This window comes from Haliaeetus albicilla, chromosome 2 (genome assembly GCF_947461875.1).
Source record: "Haliaeetus albicilla chromosome 2, bHalAlb1.1, whole genome shotgun sequence".
NCBI lineage: Eukaryota > Metazoa > Chordata > Aves > Accipitriformes > Accipitridae > Haliaeetus > Haliaeetus albicilla.
Window position 1 is genome coordinate 63,086,215 of NC_091484.1, and position 23,445 is coordinate 63,109,659.

The following is a 23,445-nucleotide window of genomic DNA, read 5'->3' on the forward strand; positions in this document are numbered from 1 at the left end:
GATTATCTAATTCAGCAATACAACCCCTCCCCCCGATATTCCATTATTTCCCATTGCTTTATGCCGGTATGTTGATTAACAAAGAAAAGAGCCATAAAGTGAATTCAAACATGAATTTACAATACTTTCTGCGCCAATACTAATACCCATTCATGTTAAATTATTCCCAGAGTCTGAATTAGAGGACTGAAGAAGTAACTTGCTAAGAATATGGAGATAGTACTTTAAAAAAAAATTAAATTAAATTAAAAGAACACTTTTCCAAATAAAGAAGCTATCAGGACAGGTTTTAAATGAACAACTGTATGGTCCTGCTTTGTCATATTGTCCTGGTTTCAGCTGGGATGTAGTTAACTGTCTTCCTAGTAGCTGGTACAGTGCCATGTTTTGAGTTCGGTATGTGAAGAATGTTGATAACACTGATGTTTTCAGTTGTTGCTCAGTAGTGTTTAGACTAGAGTCAAGGATTTTTCAGCTTCTCATGCCCAGCCAGGGCACCTGACCCAAACTGGCCAACAGTATATTCCATACCATGGGACGTCCCATCTAGTTTAGGAACTGGGAAGTGGGGGCAGGGATTCGCCGCTCGGGGACTGGCTGGGTGTCGGTCGGCGGGTGGTGAGCAATTGCCCTGCGCATCATTTGTACATTCCAATCCTTTTATTACTACTGTTGTCTTTTTATTAGTGTTATCATTATCATTATTAGTTTCTTCTTTTCTGTTCTATTAAAGCATTCTTATCTCAACCCAGGAGTTTTACTCCTTTTCCCGATTTTCTCCCCCATCCCACTGGGTGGAGGGGGGAAGTGAGTGAGCGGCTGCGTGGTGCTTAGTTGCTGGCTGGGGTTAAACCACGACACAAATAAATACAGCTGAAGAGCGAGCTTTAAAGCGAGAAGAACTGAAAGCTGAGAGTTGCCTTTGGAAATCTGCTAAGAAGGTAAAGAAGCACTGCACAGTAAGAGCAGGTAGTCTCCAGTTCGCTGCTAATAGACTTCCTTGAAGGCTAAGTTCAAGATTTCATTTAGGTGCTAGAAACAAAACAAATATGTGCCTAGATTTAATACTTCTCTCAATAAATGCCTTGTCCCTTCTTCAGAAAACACAAAACCTTATATGAACATTAAAAGGTTCTCATTTGCCCACAGCTATGTTTTACTTGTAAACATTTTGCTTTGTAATCTTCATTTCTCCTGATACTACTGTTGTTAAACACTCATTAGAAATTTGAATTGAGGTCTTTAGTTTTATGTCATCATACAGAACCTAATTTCCAGACATTTTTCCAAAGGCAAGTGATTTCCACTGTTCTGTTAACAATATAAATCCAAAGGAAAAGACTTTCTTAACCCTGCTCACCAAGTAAACAGATTTCTAACATGAACGAAGGCTAAACTGGTCTTCTGGTTGTCAGGCAGATTTTTTTTTCACCAAGCTCTATTCTCTACATATGTAAGATTTTACAGAAACGGCAGTTAAACATTAATTAAAGAAAATAGGCCAAAAAAAAAAAAAAAAAAGGATTTGATGCATACAGATTGAGAAACCTTGGCATAGACTTGTGCTTTTTCACTTTCACTATTCGGGCAGAGCCTGCTAAATTTACATCATGAAGAGTTTGGTTTATTCCTGCTTAGTACATTAAACATCATCCTTACATTCTCTACTCAATGCAAGTTAGTCCAAGATCCAATTCAATTCAAGTTCCCTGAGTTCCTAATAACATTGAAGAGAGCACTTCTGTACAGCTCAATGATACAGAATTAACCCATTCAAAACCCCAAATTTAATCACTGACAGGGACACCTATGCTTTGAGGTAAAATTAAATATATATAAATATATATACACACAGACGTATATTTATCAATTAGCACCATCTAGTGGGGTCAGTACAATTTATGCCATATGAGAAATATGTAGGTTACTGTTCAGGTTTTTCTACATGCTGTGCAACATGTTATGATACAGCACAGGTCAAGTAATTAAATTCAGATGTAAAAAAAATCCCCCCCCAAACCCCAAACTCTCTCATTGTAATTCATAACATTATGTTATTCCACTATAAATTACATTTTAAGAAAAATACTGACACTGAACGCTGCATGTACATACATACGAATATTTATTGACAGGAAGAGAAAAACCCACCTTTTAGGCATTCATACACATGCAAAACACAATTACAATTTAATTACTATTATCTATTTTGCTCTTCTGTTCCCCTATCACACACCTCAAGAAAAATCTACCACTCTTTAAAAGAAGCTACTCGGAAGCATGCAAACGATGAAAAAAAAAAACCAAACCCTTTTATTTAAGGCCTCCACCATCAGAGCAGAATTCTGCTGTAAACAGAACTTTTGCTAAAACTGGATCAAAGTGGCACAAATGCTGGATCACAATCCAAAACACTAATAAAATGACAGATTAAATACTTCTGACATCCTCAAAGTAATTAATTTAAAAAGAGGTCACCTACACTAAAAACAGATCCTAAGAACTAACCACACTCATTTATGCAATTTCTCAAATAGGAAATCTAGAAATGAATTTTTAGTCAGCTTTACATTAAAAACTGAAGGGACTTAAGCCATGCAAACAAATAATGCTGAAGAATTTCAAATGCAAAAGCTCACAGTAGCAGACTCCCCATACACCAACCATATGCAAGAAAGACTCACAAATAAAAAGCAGCAGCACATGAGGGTGCTTAAATGCAACAGGCAAAATCTCTACTAGCCTCTACCAACAGGCAAGTGAGCTAAAAATGTTACTGTTCCCTTGTCCCTCTGCCTGCTTACAGTCCAGGTTAAAAAACAAAGCAAAACAAAACAGAAAATGATTAATCACTAAAATTAAGTACACGCTTAAGAGTATTAGGATAAGTCACAAGTGTGAAATTATGCATTTGCTTAAATGCTCTTTAATGAAGCCATGGTCATGAAAGCAAAGAACACCTACAGGGATATGCTTTGCATTTAGGCCTTCCCTCGTTTCTAAAAAAGGTGATTGACAGTTAGCACCACTTTCCAAACAGATCACAACAAATCAAGTGGAACTTGGACAACAAGGGACAGACACATCTCTGGTGAAACCCCACACCTAAAGTTAATAAGAAAATATAAAGTTGTGAAATCTTAAAAAACAGACAGCAAAGCAAAGAAGCACTTTATGGTGGTTAGTAAAGGATAATCTTCTGTTCTTCCATACTACACTTGGCATTAGGTGAAAGTCGGTTTTATTTTTGTTTCTGGGAATAGTGGTAGAAGTAGGTGAATATTCAGAAGAATAGAAAATGTGGAGAAAATATGTAGATATGGGGGAAAAATTAAGATAATAAAAACCAGCAGTGGAAGACTTGCAGTGAGTACTTCAGAAGTCACAGGACATAAGAACAGAAGATGCTGAGGCCTGCACAATACAGCCAGGTGCCAGGCTACAATTTAAACTAAATGGAAATCAAAACAGAGATTCTAATAAATTAATTAATACCAACAAACAAGATTTTTAGTAAGAATTTTAATTTTAAAGAAGATGAAGACAGCATCTGAATTTTATTTAAGATAGAGAGATGTGTAGGAGTAAAATGTCCCAAATAAGTACAACCAGATAATTACAATACTGTTAATGCATACAACTAATTCTCAACCTTCCCTGCAGAGGACAGAGAAACACCAACACTGAAGTGGAATGTGTGTTGTAGGATAAAAAGGAGTATGAAAAATAATGACAAAATATTGGAAAAAAATTGCAGTAATTTAGGAGAGATTTACTGCCATTTCCCTGTACCTTTTCAGACCACTGCACTTCAGGCTTTTGCACTAAATCATCCAAACATGCAAACCCATTTTACAGGAAGCTTCAAATCAAAGCAAACATATTCATTTCTTTTTATATTGGATAGGGTAACACAAATGTATTTGTACAGGTGTACAAAATTACAGCCATGCCATATCTTTAAATTTTGGAAAGCTGGTAGAAAACAGCAGAAATTACCTAATGACAGAGTAGATGACAGTAACAAAGATAAGGGAGCTGTATTGGCACTCCTACTATTATAAAATAATAACAGAGATAAGTTTAGCAATTTTATTCTTCAAGAAATAAGGATCTATGAAAATGCAGACCAGCAATTCAAAAGTATCAACTACTGGGATGCCAAGAGACTTCCTGAGAGTTTCCAACCAGGAACCGCGCCCCCCCGCCCCCTTTTTTCAAGTAGGATGCAACCAAAGTACTAGCCAGCATGACCTAGCCTGATTTACACTGCACTTGAATATGAAACCAGCAAAAATTTAAATAATATCAGGAAGAACTATCATAAACCAGGGAATTTTATTTTACATTTTTATGCCATAAATCAGTTATAACATTAACAAAACCAAAAGGGAACACATTTCTTTTTATATCATGCAGAAATGTCAATTTATACTTGATAGAACAAAAAATTACAAATATTGATCCAGCTTAACTCAGTTGAGCTCCCCCAGATCAACTGAAATACACTGAAGTACTCTCTAACTGTATCCATCTTCAGACGATCAACCTCAGTGTACGAGAGGTCACTCTTACCTACATTCTTAAAGGTTTGGAAAATCAGTGGAAAAGCTGAAATAACTAAAAACCAGCACAACATTCCCACACAGAATGGTTATAAAAGTGTTAATAGGAATAATAAAAGGAGAATAAATGCACATAACACAAAGGGAATTAAAGGTGTCTCATACATTAGAAATTCATTTAGCAGTAGAAAAATAAATAGAAAATAATCCAGTTCTAATAAGTTAAAAGACCAATATACATACTCAGAAAACACAGAGACAGAGCAGAAGCAGGACAGAAGATGTGATCAAGTCATAGGTCTTACTCGGTGGTTACCTGATACGCAACAAGAGGAAAATATTGCTTCCCCTTTGAGAGAAAACAATAATAAAACTTGGTCAGATTATTAGTTAGAATTAGTTAGAAATTGGTAGAAAGTGGATGTTTCAAGATGAAAGAGCGCGGGAACACAACTACAAATATTTTGTTACTTGGCACGTGCTATGGTATGATTCGTAGTTAGTCTTTAATGACGTATCAAACTTCAATATGACCAGCTTAGTATTGCAGATGCCGATTAACGTGATTACAATCATGGGTTACTTTTTCCCTAGAATGTTTGAAACTAGGAAATTCAAAATTGCACCCTGATTTATGGTTTGATCCTGATTAAAGCCGTCTATGTCTGTAGTGTCATTACTGGATTATTTAATCACTAAATGTCAACAAAGCCTGCTCTTTTCCATGCAACCCAATCTGTAAAGCACATTAAAACTGAAGATACTTTATGAAGATGATATCCATACTAAATGTAAAGCAGTACTGAAGCTATGCCATACATAATCCCTAGCACTTATAGCTGGCAGGTTTGGGGTTTTTTTAACTCTTAAATGTCAAAATAATCGAGGCAGTCGTGTTTGTGAATAATTGACATCATTGGCATTTACCTTGTGCAGGTTGTGATTTCTAGCAAAAGGCAACATGAAAGGTTAGAAGGAGATAGGGAGACAATACGGATTTAATTTCCAATGGACAAAATAAGACTGTTTAGCTCACACCATCCCCACCACTCAGTAAACATCATGTTCTTCAGGAAGGATCATACTGTACCTGAGCCACTGGGGCAGAAGTCAGTGGCTCCAAGGTTCAGAATCTCCTCCTCTTGGGAGCAATGATTTCATGTTAGAGGTCTATGAAACAGGGTGAAGGAGAAAGGCAGCAGGACAGGAATCAGAAAAAAAACCAACCTAAAATTGAAGGGGAGAGCACAAAGTACCTACTTGGCATAATATTCTCTGAAGCAAACAGTTCTGAAGGAAAAATGTGTCCTTGCTGACCATCACATGCATCAAGAGGGGCATACTGATGCATCTAGTACAGTGAGTGAAGGTACAGGTAATGAAATTAAATTAAGAAATGGAATTCAGAAGTCAAAATGGATTATTATTTTACCCCTTGGCATCAATAATTTTGGTGAGTGTATATCTGTGTGTGTAAGATCCAGGTCCAGAAACTGATGACAGCAGGGTGTGTTGATATTTCCCTAATGAATTTAACCATGTGTGTACTTTGCTAGCAATCTTTAAGCTAGAGTAGCCAGCAAGTAAGAGGACACCCACATCTGGAAGGACTCAAGGTCTTAACCAGTGGCTGGGTAAAGGGCCCAGGGTCCAGGCATGGCTATTTAGTTGGACTTAGAGCCCATGCTGGTATCTGAGGAATCTGTAAATGTGGTTCTGCTTAGAAATCTAAAGAGTGATGGTGTGCGTGTTTTCAGCGGTGAACTTCAGTCGTGATCAGCTGGAGAGGAGAAATGGGACCAGGCTGTCTGCTTTTTTGTTTATATGATTGCCATTGGCACTTACATGGGTAAAGGCACTGCTCTGCCTGTGGTAGCCTTTCTGGCCAGCTGGGCTAGTGGCACAGGTGCTCAGCCTCGCTACTGGTTGGACCTACACATGGGAACAACAGCGGCCGCATCCATCTCTCAGTGCAACAGACTGGGCTTCTGCAGCCGAGTCAGAGGAGTCCTCACATCCTGGGGTCAGCTACACTTGGCAACTCTCATAACACCCTCAAACTCCAGCACTGATGGAGTACAAAAGATTTAAATATCTCATCTAGTTTGCATGTAATGAAATGGCGTAACTTTGCAAATACATGCAAACTAGGTGAGAGTAATGTTTTCCCTAGGAATTTATATGGCCACATTAACATGGCATACAAATATTTCATCTTTATACACTTCCTGTCTTAATTTCCCTAAGAGACAAGGAATTAATCCAATTCTTATTTAGTAGATGAAAAACAGAAGAAGCTTGCAGACATACATGGGAAGACACACTGAGAGAAAAACTGGGTCTTAGTAAGAAAAATGGAGGTGGGGGAAGACAGCCGCAAAATACATGACCATAATGTACGCGTGTGCAACTCTAAATTGCCCACTGAGGCACCAGTGTTTTTTGAAAACAAATCTAAGACAGCTCTAACTTTAGACAATTCAATGTTTTTAAAACTGTCACTACAGGAATAGGAGAGATTTTTGCACTGTAGGTACCTCAGAGTGGTTCAGCTGGAGGAAGAAAGCATGGAACCCTTCTCTCTGTAGCACAGAAACAGACTATATCACCATACTGAAGATGCTATGTCAAAGTGAATCTGTACATGTAGGCTTCGCTGTTGCATTGAAGGCATAGGCAAGTTACAGCAATTGCCCATTGTAAATTACTCATCCTTGATTTGCACAGACAGCTAAGCCTTATGCTTTGCATGTTTTTGAATCTTATTTCTTCAGCATCTCACTGGTTACTCTGCAGTGACTGGGCACCACATGGATAGCACCAGTTTTTTAAGTGCTTACATGCTGCAGCTCTCAACTTAGTGTAACCTGTGTTTGAAGTGAACTTCCACTGACATCACCACACCTGCAAACTGAAACACTGGATTCTACCAAGATATACAGAAATGGCTATTACAGAAACAACCCGTGGTTAAGAGAACACTGCTATACAAACAATGCTATCTGTAAGCCTAAAGGAATAGTGCACATGTAGCATACTATGCTGCTCTCTTCTTTCCATGCTTTAGAAAGGAAAAAGAGTTATAAGAGAGATAACTGAAAAAAGTTGTTTTTTTTTTTTTAAAAAGTGCTTAAGCCGGCATAGAAGAAAAAAAAGTAATGGGGAACAGAAAAAGAAAAGATGAGTAAAAACTATGCGTGTATGCCTGTATTTCATACAAAAGAGGGAAGATGGTGAGGATGTGCATAACTTTACACATATTACTGAACACTACACATTAACTTTACGAGGATTAGCTGAGGAACAGATACAACCAAGATTTCCAAAGAAAGAAGGACAGTTAACGTAAACAGTAACAAAACCTGCTGGTAGGAAACACAGGCAGGCATTTTTGCTAAATCTTATTTTAAAAATTTTTATTAAATCTTATGGTACCAGTTTCCACGCTTCAGAAAGTTTTTGTAACTATCACATCCTATCCTTCTTAACTCTTACAATGTTTTGGCACTGTAGAGGCTTGTTTGGGTAGTTATGACTTTCTGTTCTTAAAAGGAAAATAGTCCAAGACAGTAACAAAAAAAAAAAATTGTTTTAAACACTCCCTCACATGTTCTGACACAGAACTTCTGGTCCAAGGGAAAAGAACACTGTAGAAAAACAGTTTAAAATTACATTATCCTTGGATGTCTTGGATTTATCAGACTACTATTACTGAGCAGCTTACGAGACCTTTGATTGGCCTCAGTACCACAGACAAAAAATGTATCACTTTGGTTAAATAAATACTGTACAACCTTCATAAAACAAGAAAAATCTGGGTATGAGCATAGATTTGGGTTCTAAAACTTCTCTTTGAACCGCTGCACCAGTTTTGTCAGCAGGCTGGTACATTGCCCCTTCGGTAACAATGAAATTACAAACTATTTGTCTTAGAAGGACTGATTTACTTCTTTTACGTCCAGTACATTTTGGCTGGATTTCTGCTACTCTTTGGAGGGTTCCCAGCAGAAACTTTAAATCAATTACTGCCGGTCCAAAAAAATGCCTCTGTCTGGATTTTAACCTAAACCAAAGTTTTTTCACATTCCAAAGCACTGATTTATTCACAAGTTTCAAGTAACAGTCATAGACCAACACTTCACACCTCTGATTTAATAAGCTTATCTACTTTATTTTTCACTTCAAAAGTTTGTTGGTACACCATACCTATAGAGACTTCTGATACCAACCCAACTTCTACAGCTTTTATGAGACTAAGCTGTCAACAAGACAATTTAATTGATACTTTGGAAACTGATCTTTGAATTGTTTTATTATTATTATTATTTTTAACAAAGTGGGCTGAAAGGAGAAGTTGATGACAGGAACGGGACTTCCTTATGAAAATCTAGATGAAAAGTTGCAAGTGCCTATTACTAAACACATTAGCAACACTGATGTAGAAACTGCAAGATGCTAGAGATACCAAACGTCCAGACTTCTGACAAATAAGTTAACACTAGATAGCCAGTTAAACTTCTACCAAAAAGTACAAAATAAAAACATATGAAAAAAAATACAAAAAAAGTATTTATCACAGGAGAACCCATTCAATAGACTTCAGGACAAAATGATTATTTATGTCCACTAGCAGCCTGTTTCCTAAACAAATACTTTTGGTTGAACCATCACAGAGGATCCATATTTCACCCCAACTGCACTAACCCATCCACTTGGCATTAAGTTGATGTGCATTTTCTTACAAACAAGGTTACACCATCCAAAGCTATGCCTGGCCACATTTTCAATAAATTGGAGATGCATTTTCTCATTTTATTAAAGGCACAAACAAGCACAGGTATGTATGTGTAAACACACATGGCAAAACAACTTTGTCTTTATGCTGCGAAGAAACAGTAAACCTGTTACATGTTATAAAACGTGGAAAGTTGGGGGGTTTAGTTATGATTTCAAACAGGAATCCATTTTTATTTTGCTTATTTTTGCACAGTTACTACCTGATGTACTGCTTTTTTATACAATAAGAGCACAAACAAGTCAAAGGGTTCAACACACACAGATCAACCAGAAACCTCCCCAATCTCAACAAGAGAAGCAATCATTTGCTCAATGCCTGGCTGCTAGCTACCTTTTCCCTAATGTTTCCATAGAAACAATATCGGCCTGAATAAAGTAAAGATCCTGTACTATTTTCTATAAAACTTCAATTACTTTATTTTGATTAATCTGATCACTGTTCCCATGGAAATTAAGTTTAAAGGCAGCTGACTGCCTCCAGCTAAGAGCGATCTCTTTACTTGCAGATTTCAGTTGCTGGCTATTGAGTAGGTCTCAAAAAAATCACTTTGGCTTCAAAAGTAACGCTTTAAATTTATGTGGCATTTCATAAGGAATAACACCTTGCATTACACTTTTTTTGAATGCAATAATTTTGATGGAAGCAAAACGACTCATTGCTTCAGTGGTAGTTATTCCAAATATGAATGCAAACTATTGTCAGGCATTAAGAGGCTTTCTTAGAGTATTATTTTTCCAGTAATTTTCACCTTTAGGTAAGCAGAAAGCATGTGGCAAGTTTATATTTCAGTATATGAATTAGACAATTATCTACAAATACTTTGCGTGAGAAAAGTACTGAAATTCTAGCACTCCTCCATATATATTCTGTATATACAACTCAAGCAGGAAGCTTCAAAAATTAACTGGAGATCAAGCTTCCTCTCCAGACAATGAGAAAAAGAAAAAGAAAAGCCTTCAATTTCTTCCATGCAGCTTTCGTATTTCTTTCAAGATGGGGTATCCTAATACTGTCCATGTATACTGTACTGCTAGATAGTTCTGTAGGGCTGAAAACTTTGAGTATCGTGTGCTTTGCCAGCAGGACTTGAGGCAAGACTGGACCACACCTCTTTCAACAAGTGACATTCACTGAACATGGACATCCTTACAAAAATCAAGATTTCCTTGATCTGTGATGATCTGGATTTAAAGAATGACAAGCAACTGCCACCTATTATCTAGTACAGCAATATTAATGAATATGGTAAATTCCTTCTCCCCTTGCCAGAAATAGTAAAAGTTTTCAAACTGGCACAACAGACCACACCTGTGCATTGTTTGGACAGTCTGCATTACAAAAGTGACCGCTTTACTCTTGCCATCAGTAGGCTTTGCATGTTTTGACTGAAAGATGTAAACTATAACGTAACAAGCAACCTTGCTTGATTCTCCTCTAGAGCATGAAGAACAATTATTTTTCATTGGCCATGAATTGTTACTGGCTGCCAACCACCACACTCACACCTCCTCCTCCAGATGGCCAGGTGGTAAATGCTTACTCACACTGCCTTTTCCTTCATTTTTTCCCATCTCCAAAGCAAACAGCACTTAGACCTCCACATGAATTTACAGAACTGCAGCCTAGTCCCTTTACCGGGGAGGCACAGCTTTTTAAAAATAAATATGGTTGAGAACTCAGCAGTAAAGAACCTTAAGGACTTCAAGTACCAAAGCAACATTTTAGTGAATGAGCTATCAGTTTCAATAATTCCACCCACTCCAAGGTGGTCCATACATCTCTCCAACTCTCCAATGCTTTCCCCCCAAACCACAACCCACCCACTCTGTTAGATCTGAGGTTAGTTGCCACCTATGGTCTACGAAACTCCAGTCCCACTTTCTCTTCTAGTGCATTTTCCAGGCTTGCTGCTCTTGGGTAACACAGCTCCTCTGAGCTCCTTCCAAGGTGGCTGCTTTTGTCTGCCCTGAAATCAGAAACTGCTCTCACTGTTCTCTTAACAAGTGCAAACATATTAGCCACCAAAAGCCCCTCACAAACACACCCTGCTCTCTCCATCTTCTATATAATATAACAGTTAACAGAAAAGAGTTCTTGTGAGCCACAGAAAACAGACAGTTCCAACAATAAATTATGAAGATTGTATAAATATTAGTTCTAGAGAAAGTATACATGAAGAACAAAGTAATGAGAAAGTAAATAACTTTAGTATGTTGAGCAAAAAATATTTCAATATCAGCTTCAAACTTGAAGTGCCGAAGCAGTCAACATTAACATCATCAGGCCGCCATGAAGAAAGCCAGCTCCATCTCAGTACAATCATTCATTCTATATCATTTGTGTCATGATCAGGTCTTACACTATCTAATACATCCTCCTCATCCACCATCACCCTCCCAGTCCTTTGACACATACAGAGATATAATTCCCTCCATCTATGGGTCATTCCCATCAGAAGTTCAGAACGAGTTCAGAACAATCAGTTGTCACACACGACTCATCAGAACAACTCTTATAATCTGAAGTCCACTTCCTCTACGTTATTCCAGGAAGAAGATCCAAATGCATGGATGCTTGAGCTCGTGCCGAGGCAGGAGCATTCACCATCCAGATGCATGACACATGAGATGAATGCACATGATCTGTGCAGCATGCACCTGGATGTTGGCTGCAGAATGTCTGACACATCACAGGTAGGGGAAACTGCACCATACAACCCCTCCACAAGTGCCAAAAGAACCTGCATAGCTCTTCCCAGGTGAAACGTTGGATAGCTATGAGTTAGTCTATTCTCTACCATAAAATAAGCCATGAAACCTTACTGAGACTCTCTGATTCTGTACTACAGATGCAAACCCTTTCATCCTACAGACTAACAACTTTTTTCATGGAGTTTGTGTGTAAAGCTCTGGGTAAAAACTATAAGTGTATATAAACTTGCCTATGAAGTAGGCTTGTACCAGTCCAGACTGAAGATTTAGCACACCATCTGCAGATCGTTGATTTTATCACTGTAAGCATGTGTGAAGTCAATCCCTTTTGCTTTGCCCTAGTCAGCTCATTTTTTGTAAATGGTATCTTTATTTTTCTCATTACCAAAAACGGAACCACAGTAGGCTGAAAGCATCTACATTTACATACTGAAAAAATCTGAGTCTTCATAGCGAAAATTTCCAATACTTCTACACCACAATGATTGTAAAATTTGGGCTACGTAATCATATGATTCAACTTGCAAGCCAAAGAGATTACACCAAGATACATTCAACTATTGTATTTTTGGAAAAGTTGTTAGCCATCGACATGGACAAACATTAACATATACAAAATAATTTCTCAGAACTCCAAGTCAAGTCATATCCAGGTGAAACTAATAGAGAATTAGCACAAATTAGGGTTTTGCAGGGCCAGCTACCAAAATACTATGCAGTTATAATAAAATCAGACTATATTCACCAATTATTCCTTACTTCTGCAGTAGCTGTTTTCTTTTCCAGTGCCACGTACTGCTTTTTGGATGTACAAACTCTTCCCTATCACGGGGAACAGCAACACCACTTGCTGTGGCTTCTTTTTCATAATGCAAAGTACAGTACTGGCTAAAGAACTGTGCGTGCTCTGAGCTGGCCAAAACCAATCAGTAAACTGCAATTGGTTAAGAAATACTTCAGTAGCAGCCCAACAGATAAGCTTACTCAATTCTTGAGTAATCCACAACCAGAAATGTTTAAGGCAACAGCGCAAGTAGAAGCTTCATCCTGGAGCTAAACAGACAAACAGTAAAACATGTGTCTGGTGCACTAATAGCAAGCAAACGCACATGGAAATTCTTGCAGGTCCTCTAAAAATAAGCTAAAAAAGTAGTTAGAACAGATCTTTATTTATCCCTTCTGTTCCTCTAAAAAAAAAAATCCAAGCAGAGCACATGTGTACTGTTTCAGGTTTCAGCTACGTTAGTGCTCATAATTACCCTGAAGGATCATCTCTTCATGTTTCTTTTCTATAAATCTCTACAGAATTATTGGGATCTCTGCTATATAAAAAGTAATGACATAGCTGAAGATTTCTGGTAGAACTTAAGAGAGTCATGTAATAAGACAAGGAAGTAACAAATTGAGGGAAGCAGAGAAATTTTAAACATTCACTATCCAGAGCCAGTTTTCTCTTCCAAACTGTCAACAACAGTTGTGGGTTCCCTCTTCTCTATACTTTGCAAAATAAAATCTAATCAACAGATTCCTTTATTGAGAAAAGGGACAGCAAGAACAGTTGCATCAGTTTTTGCTGGTTTTACTTACTACAATAGGAATGTACTGTAGGGAACAATCCAGTATTTGCAGGGGAATGGACTAGATGATCTAATACAACTTTTCCATTTCTGACTTCTTAGAACAGCTCAGGCTGATCCAAGTTCACAAAGAGGTTTCTGTCCAACAATACTGAATGAAGAGAACTCCAAGACAAGGTTTGGGGCTTTTTTTTTTTTTTTTCCTTTTTTCTTTCTCTTCAATATTAAGAGAGCCAGAATAGCAAACCATATACTATGGTATACAACCATACAGAAAACACTGTGATAACTAAATACCCATAAAACTTAAAATATCCATAAAAAGAGCAGAAAGCTCATTTTATACTTAAACCTTTCAAGCAATCTGGAGCATTTTATCCATTTTATAACTTAGAAAAAAAGCTCTTTTCTAATATTTGAAAGTATTAAACAGTAAGGTAAGAAGATCAGCGTAGAAATTTTTATTAAGCAGTATGTCTATCTTAAATAGAGAAATATTAGTGCCTAATTAGTAGTATACCCATGCTCATTTTCTTCCAAAACCAACACATACCAGGATCGCAACATCCTTGGCCCTAAGCTAGTGCCTTTTTTTTTTTTTTTATTACAAAATATCTGTCATCATTGTTTGCCTGAGGAATTAAAAACATTTATCTTTGCAAGTACAATTGACTTTAAGAAGTTATTGCTAGGAAAAACAGTCTTTCAAATAAGACACCGGAACCCAGAAAGAAAGGTTTGGCACTTCTGAAGCCTTATAACAGGGAAAAACTATGGCAGATGGTGTTCTTTCTCTTGCTCTTACAGCTCTCTTCCAAAAAGGCTATGGACTGCCTTCTCTGAAACTTGATAGGATACTGAATAATCCTTCCAAAAATGTGTTAAAGGTCAAACAAATACCATGAGTTTAAGATACAGTTAAGCCCATCTTGGGGCCGGGATATGCACTAGATAACCTTTTGAAAGCTCTTTGTGCCCTACTTTCTATACCTGAACTCCACAGAAACCAAAAGGTGAGGTTCAATAGCCTGTCATACGCACTGGATCAGACCAGATGCTCTTAATACTCTCAATTCTTATAATTAAAAATATTTTTCTTTTGATTGAAATTAATATGGTGTATCAAAGAAGTGTGACTAGTGAACACTAAAGATGCAGTTTCAAGAATTAAGTCTATTGTAAGATAGTGTTAGACTTACTAGGACATGAAAAGAACCGTTCACAGGGTAAGAGTTACATGTACATTTAATACTTGGACATAAAATGTACAAGATAAATAATAAAAATGGTTGGAATACTTCAAAGCCTTCTTATTACAACTGCAATAAAGTGACTATTCACTGATCCCCCCAAACTTTCTATCTACCTCAAGAAAGCCTTCTCATTAATTCTTTTTTGTTAAAAGCAGAAAGACCAATCCACCCTGCAATAACAAGTAATGTGGTAACTAGGGCACGCAACTAGGAAAGCCAGCAGGAGAGCCAACTTTTCCAAACTGAGAGTATACTCAAGGAGAGTAAACTAATTACTGTTGTGCTATCTTTGTCTTCTTTTGAGGGAAGGGGCAAAAGGGAGCAAGTGAAGGAGTTTGAAAAGGTTTAGGTTTTGCCTGAATAGAAAATTAGATCAAATGTTGAAATGTGTTTCACACATCCACATTCATTTTCTAGCCAGCCTTCTTTAATTCCCAATCCAGAAAGAAAACTAATTTAGCAACTGACCTAACATTTTGCTCAGATGCACGCCACTGTCAGCCTCTATTAGAAAGACAACCGGTGTTCCCCTTGCAGTGATCTTCTGAACCACCTGACCAGACAGCTGCAGCAAAGCAGTAACGAGTCTGGGAATCACCGCACTTCAGAAATGTTGATGAAATTCTTTAGGCAAGCAAGTACCACCAAACACTGTTCCCCTGCTCGTTGCTTTTGTGTATCAACTACCAGAGAGTACTTGTGTTTACTTTTATATGCAAATTTACAGCTATTTAAAAAATAATTTTGGCCAAGTATCAACATTATTACATATTTTTCCAGAATAAGATAGCTGAAAGAAATGGAAAAAGGTGACTCTTTCAAACCTACATCAAACTAATCCCAATTTAAGCTTCTTCTAGATCAGTGACTGACAAGGGTAAGAAATTCTGCTCGATTATGTAGAAGTCTGAATATATTCACAGCATGGGTTGCTACCACCTACTGACTCGAGACCTCAGAATTTCCTTCCAGCTTGAATTAGCTCTGCGCTGGAGACTGAAGACATACTTACCATTTTGTAGGAGTGGAACATTTCTTACCAGCTGATTGGTCCAATTTTTCTGCTATAAGCAATTTTAACATTATCAGGGTAGCTGTGCATACTCCCATGGCATGCTTTGATTTCTTGTTGCTGATCATTTTCGTAGCAGGACACTATACTTCAGTCAAGTATTCCTCCAAACTTATTTTAGGTGGTACTTTAGTCCAACATATTTATGTGCAAAACACAATTTTAAATGGAGGCAAGCCAATAAAAGAAACAGCTTACTAGAATTTCAGTTGACTTTGTTAAAGGAAATTATTTTAAATTAATGTGGCTACTGAACTGTTGCCATACTTGACCTCAGAAAATATATTCCTTCTAATTTTTGCTGTGAACATTTATTTATTTAAGCTAAACTCCAGGTCTTCAATGTTGACCATAAAGAAGTCTCAGATTTCCTGCTACTATTTCGTACTCTTTTTTTCTAAACAAGGGCAAACAACATATGTTTGCTGCATTAGCGTTACACTGCCAAAACATCACTCTTAAATGAAATCATCTATGTATTTTTGGTAGAATCTTATTTAACAACTTCCACCCCTGACAGAAACAGACTTAAAACAAGGCTGTTTTGTTTTCACTGAGCAACAGTTTGATCACTGGTTTACTAGATGGCGCTCAAAACATTTTTCCATATGCTCTTCTCAAAGAGAATCTGACTTAAATGTGGTTTACCTTCACCAGTGAATGAAGGCTTTTTTCACCAAACATATCCCAGAGGAAGGTCAGGTCTTCCTGGCTGTCCACATGTGGCTGCAGCTGGGCTGGCAACGCAGCCAGCAGCTCGTACAGACCTATAAAATGAAAATAAAACACAAAGTGTAATCTAGGGGTGATCTCATTAATTTCACTTAACAGTTCTGTGTAATTGGCTGCCTGGAGCATGTCATTTTAACTGAATAGGGAGTCTGGAGTATCCAGCATAACATTAACTTGTAGAACCAAAAGGAACATTTTAAAAAAATTACTAAGAAGCAAGTATTAGCAGTGTACTTTTTACCTTGTCACAGTTGTCAAGCTTCTACATCCGTATATATTTACACAAGGTTATGCAGAAAATTCATAAAGGTTTTGAAAAAAGGACAAAACCAGAAAAAAACATACATTCCTTTGCTTAATCGTTATTCCATTTCCCTTGATGTTAGCCAAAGAGTGAAATGAGTCATGAATAGGAAAAACTTCCTTAAAAGAACAGAAACTGGATAGGGTGGTCCATTAAAAAAAGGTTCGTGGTTTCTCTAAATATTTCTTGCTAATATATTGCTTAATATTTTTTTTATCCCGTGTTCAGTAGGAATCCACAGCAAGACAAAAGGAACTGCTTTGTTTTGCAGGATTAAACCTTAAAAACCAAAACCAACACAGTTTTCCCAGACACATAGGCACACAGAAATACTTCAGTAACATTCTTCATTTGCAGGTATTTGAGATTCTCCGTAGGGTTAAAGCAATTGCTGTTCCCAGTTATTTGTGGCACACCTCACCAGCGGTCTCGGAGGGGCAGACAGTAGCACACTGTTCCACAGTAGCATACAGCATAAAATATCCATCATGCACACAAGCCATCAAACTGCTGTCCAAGAAATGTAGCAACAGTGTTTGCAGCAGCCCTCTGTAGGGAGGGAACCTGGCATGAGTTGATATCAATTCATAGCACATGTTTAATTTTCCAGTGGGATTACTTGGGGTAAAAAGGACAAAATGCCTTTTTCTCCTGTCTGCTGTCTACAAAAACACCAACAGTCTCCTGGGATCCAAGATACACGGTCCTGTTATTATTTTTAGTCTGAGTAAGTGCTGCTGTTCATCACAAGGACAGATTTACAAGATATTCTACTGGTGAAGAACATTGTTTAAGTTATAGGTTACCTATCATTATGCCTATTATCTCCCTAAAACTTATGATTTAGAATATTTATTAGTAAACATAATTTCACAACCTTTCCAGGCACTACATAGCCCTTTCAAAATTACATACAGCACCTTTGGGATCCAATTATTTAACTTTGTCTTTTTACTGCCTCTCAGTAAAGTATTCTGGAAAAAAAAGTTCCTTCCAGATACATTCTTTTTTGTGGTCCAAGCGTTTTTGGTGGTTGATATTAATTTCTCTTAGAATCTTGCTTTTATTTAAATCTGTTCTTGTTTATGCTTCAGAAAAACTGCAAAAAGAGGATACAACTGAAGCCACTACAATTTTGCACAGACACAAAAAGAACGCTGAGCCTTGCCGAGTGAGACGCAGTCAGTGATTGAGCTGACACCCAGAGAACAGGGATTTGAATGGGACTCTTGACTCTGACTTTCTGGACAAATAGAACTTCAGCACGTAGCAAAAATGGTTATGTTTATCACACAATCTATGCTCCAAAAACATTTTCATTTAGAAAATTAAAAAAAAACTTCTTTACACTCAGCCTTATATTTCTGCACATAGCCACCTTTGTTACTGCAAATACCTCAGAATAACCTGAAGGTTGTTAGAAAATGGAACAGAAGGTTCAATGTAAACTCACACAGTGCCATAACTGCTTAGGAACAATTCATGTATGCCATTCAGAAGAAAGAAAACATTAACTTCAGCCACTCCTTTCAAATAAGAGATGTATAACAGAGTAAGCTTTCTTTTCCTTGACCTATCAGATCTGCTTAAATTTCGCATATAATCAACTATAAAACTATTCTATCCTTGTAACTTGCTCCTCAAAGCTTTGAGAATTAAATCCCCAGTGAAAATAAAATGAAAGTTCATGGTTCCTAATGGATTAACTATTACAGTAGTGACACAGGGTAAGACTGAATCTGCCTATAACGAGACAAGTTTTATGCACAGAACTCCCAGAGAAAAATCCTGCCTGCTGGCACTCCAGGACCGACTAACCCTGCAAGTGCTTACACACATCCAGCTCAAAAGTGGCTGTGGGCTTCCCTTATTCATATAGCCCTGAACTGCCCCTTCTAGGGGAATGGCCGTCCATGTCCCTAGTGCGCTATTCCAGCTTCGACAGCAACGCACCACCAATCTGTGCAACTCTCCTGGGGAAGTGGAGAAACCTAGATGGGTGCTGACTGATTTTATCCAATATCATGGCTATGTTTCTAGTTGTGCCCTGCTTTGGCTCTACAGTCCAGTGTTTATAGCTTTCAGCCAGAAGGAAATCAGAATCCCACCTTCGCAGCAGCAGCACCCAAGGACTATGCCACGCAGCATGTCAGAGAACACCACGCTCCCCTCTTCAGACTCCTCTTGAAATTGAGCACTATGTAGCCAGGGGTAAAAAAACTCAATCAAGGAGCCAAATGAAAATCGGGCAGAAGGAGGACTTCAGGTATTTAGTTGGAGAGAAAAGAAGACAAAGATCTAGAATATGTCTAAAGTTAAATTTATGTAATTCCAGATCATCAGATTCAGCTATAGCATGCTTCCAAACAGAAGGTAATGGCAGCAGAAGATGCTAGCACCTGTAAAGGTTTACTTTTACAGACAGAATCTCATTTTTTCTTGTTCCTTCTGTGGTGCCCAGTAGCACAGAATCAAAAATTTTCAGATGGGCATTCAGATTTTTATATATGAAGAAAAACAGTATGTGGATCTTCTACACACGCACCCCTCCAACTAAAACATTGCATTTTATTTGTGTCTCAATTACATAAAGTGTGTTGTTCTTACTCATTGCAGTGTGAAGAAACAGTGAAAATTATGGCTGGCATATGACTTTACTAGCAAATGGGATTTAAAAGAAAGTGCTTTTGTGACATGGAAAAAATAATTTGTCAAGTTACTGTAAACTGGTAATGAAGTTGAAACGACTACATTGGCAACTACATATTGGCCTAATGTAAATGACCAGATCTGATAACTTATCACATCCATCTTTCCAACACCTGAAGGGCGGTAGCTCAAATCTCTGCAGCCCCGTAAGGTGTCACTGTACAGAGATGCTGCCACGCAGCAGTAGAAGTAATCCGAACTTAACAGCAAAGACTGCTTCAGCCCAACCTCAAACCTCCTGCAAAACTTCTAACTAGCAGCTCAAGTGGTTCTGCAAGGCAGAGCCAAAGGCCACTGAAATAAATGCAAGTTTCTCACTGGTTTTAGTACTGCCAAGCTGTTGAAACCAGATTTTTTAAATTTTTTTTTAGTCCTTTCAGTAGCAATTATAAAGACTGAAGTGATGCTATACTGAACACTTTTGATCACTTCTAAAAACAAAAATTACCTTTTGAAAAGGTCATAGCTATACCCCTATATTCAGATGAACTGCTCTGTAAATTAAAAACGCATGTTCGTTGCGTAAGCCATGGAATGAGATGTATCTCAGCTCCTCAGAGCTGAATGCTACCGTTGTAAGCATGTGGCTGCCAGGCTTCAGTTGTGCTCTTGGTCTCAATTTGATGTTTCTCTTAAAGTCCCACCTTCTTGAGTCATATGACATGCATGGACCTCCTACTAAAAAAAGGATTTTGCACGCATTTTTGGAAAGATGCCCACAATTTAAATAAACACACAAAAAAAGCTTTTAAAAAAAGTACCTAGAGATTGTGTTTAAAAAAAAAATCGTGACAAGCAAAAAAAAAAATCCTGTTTTTTTTAATGCCTGATGTTAGCAATACTATAAAGAGTCTTGAAAAAATTAAAAAAAAAAAAGCTTTATTTTATACAGTGTTGCTATTCTGCTCAGGTTCTTCTAATATTTTTTTTTAGTCTAGTTTGCCTAAATGTAACCAGGTTTTATATTTAAAAGGAATCATATGCCCACTGGGATTTTCTAGTATCAAAATACTTCAGGTGTCAAAATTCAGTAAAGTAAACTTGACTTACACAAGAAAAACTCATTTACTTCAATTTTTAAAAGCAGACCATTTATTCAAAGGTCCCAGAAGATCTGAGCATACATAAAAAAAAATTAACAATGAGCTTAAACATGGAGATGTAAGACTATTTTGCAGTTATAAGAGGCGAAGTAGGTCCAGTCAGTCTGACAACTGGGGGGGGGGCAGCCAGGAAGCCCAGATCACAGTGTAATCATCCCTGGACATTCCCAAATCATTGAAACAGATGATGAAAAAGGGCCCTTTCTAGATTAAATGAGGTCATATAATCCAGTGGCAGTAATAGGAGTCAATTTCAGATAAACAAGGGAGCTCCTAGTTTTAGATACTAGTATGCTGCTATTTATATTCATGTTATATGAATCAGGTACAGTATCTAAAACTTATGTGAACTAAGTAAAAGCCTCTAGCGTGGAAACGTTAATATAAGAAGGCAAGCATTGCACACAGAAATAATATAAAACTCTTACAAGAGTGGAAGGGGGAGGGGGTTGTTTGAAAGTGCTTTTGTAGTCTATTAAATCTGATTACCTGGTTCAAGAATAAAGAAATTTAGAAGTAATAAATTAATACTGGGCATACAATACGCTTTTCATGAAATTTAGTTCAGCCAAGAAAAGTGACACAGGGAATTAAAAACCAATGACTAGATAACCTTGCCTACAGAAATAGTCCATGTAAACTAGACACGTGTAGATAATCTAAATACACATACATAATCTAAAACTAAAATTTACAACAGCTTGTCATGGATAGAGAAACTACTCTGAAGATTTTGGGCTTGCTGCAAGAGCAAGTAAGATAAAATGGCTGCAGAATAAGGCTTGTAGCATTCTGCCAGCTTGGACTAAGGAAATAATTTCAAGGGAAAATCCAGCTATGTTTGAAAACTCAGCACTGTCCCTGCTTAAAAAGGTAATAGATAAATTTCAATTTGTTCTTTCAACACACTTAAGCAGTTCCTGTCTTCAGAGTATCTTCAAGCTTTTCCTAAGCTTAATTAATACAATTTAGTTTTATTCGATCTGAACAACAGAGTGTATAATAATGGCAATTCCAATTTAAAAATGTGTACACTAAATTTGCACATGCAATAAGATTTAAGACTAAGCAGCAATGGAAAGCTTTTAAATCAGAAACAACGGGACATAAAGAATTTTTCCAGTTCTAGAAAATTGCTTCCTTCGTAGTGTTATATTCTATAGAAGACTGCTTGTTCCTAGGAGGAGAATAAATGGCTAAGCAATTGATGAAAGTGTTCCCGTACTGAACCACTCACACTGCAGATTCCAGATGCTCTACATTCTTGACATCAGAATGGAAAAATTTACTGTTAGTCTAGAGAAATTTAATATCACCATTCTTGTCATATCCTTCATAGCTTCATTATTAGGACAAGTCTGTGGAAGCTATAAACTAGTGCTAAATGATAAAAAATATGGTCTCTGCGTTCCATCGCTCTTGCATATTACAAGAAAACACCAACTTTGTTTTGGTTAGCGTAAGGAAAGAAATGGAGACAAATGGATGTGCATTTGCTTTCATATGTTAATTAGTTTCCTGAATTAGCATTCTGAACAATGATGCCAGACTTCAAATCAAAATTTTTTACAGTAACTGAGGGATAATAAACACTAAAGAACATATATCTAAGCCCAGAACAACACTGTAAAATTTTATTGTATTAATAAAATGGGACACACCAGCCTTTAAATTTTCCACTTTGTCAAAGGTAAAATAATCAGCACCATTTGCTGCCATTTATAACAAGCTGACATTTTTTCACATTTGAACTGTACTTTACAGTTCTATAAAGGCTCAGACGACACTTGCCTTACACAAAAGCAAACAGCATTGCAGCAGAAATACTCATTCTGACATCCTCGCTGCTGCATAATAAAATCAGTCACTAACACAAATATTGAAAATTACTTCATTCTGAAGTTTGAGATCAGTATTTATGCACAGGTTCAAATAAAAACATATGCAGTACACATATGCATTAGGATAGACATACTGCACTGTCCTATCAGACTCCAGTTGTAAAAGGACCACTATGTGCTCAAGTTTACGTGCTACAAATAGTTCTTTTTTATGTTCTCTTAAGTAATTCCACTGAATATATGGGCTTCCTGACACTGCAAAATGTTAAAGACTAACAATTTTTCTTTGCAGAACCAGAGTGATTAACTCATTCCAGCATGTACCTTTTTTTAATTTTGCAGTTTAGTGTTTTAAAAAAGGATTAACCTAATTTTCAAAGGTACAGAATACTGAGTAACTAGATAATCATGACATTTGAGTGATCAGCATCTTTGAAAAAATATCTGCTTTGATTTATTCGCAAATTCACGAAAAAAGTAAACTGCTGAAATCCTTATGGATGGCACAGAAATAGAAATGTCAATGCTCTTTTTTTCCTAATGAAAACAAGAATTTTGCTGTAAGTGTCCTCAAAGTACAAGATTACATACTCACCAAGGGTAATACAGCCTTTTAACTTAAAAGTTGTACCAAATTTTTATTCCTCCAAGCTACAGTAATTTGTTAACCCACCTTAAAACAACATTATGACAGAAAATGTTGAAAGCGAGCAATCATTTAAGCCCACCACTTTTAAAAATATTATTTCCTTCAAAATGGAAAAGTCTTTAGTTTTGGAA

The 23,445-nt window shown here is 37.1% G+C and overlaps 1 protein-coding gene across 7 annotated transcripts in view; it reads right to left on the minus strand.

Annotated features, from left to right (window-relative positions):
* Positions 1-23,445, minus strand: part of MPP7 (MAGUK p55 scaffold protein 7) — a 156,781-nt gene that overhangs the window by 84,540 nt on the left and 48,796 nt on the right. For all 7 annotated transcript variants that reach the window (XM_069777773.1, XM_069777765.1, XM_069777727.1 and 4 more), the window contains one exon: positions 16,625-16,743. In XM_069777773.1, coding sequence (XP_069633874.1) covers positions 16,625-16,743 — 119 coding nt within the window. The remainder of the gene's footprint in view (positions 1-16,624; positions 16,744-23,445) is intronic.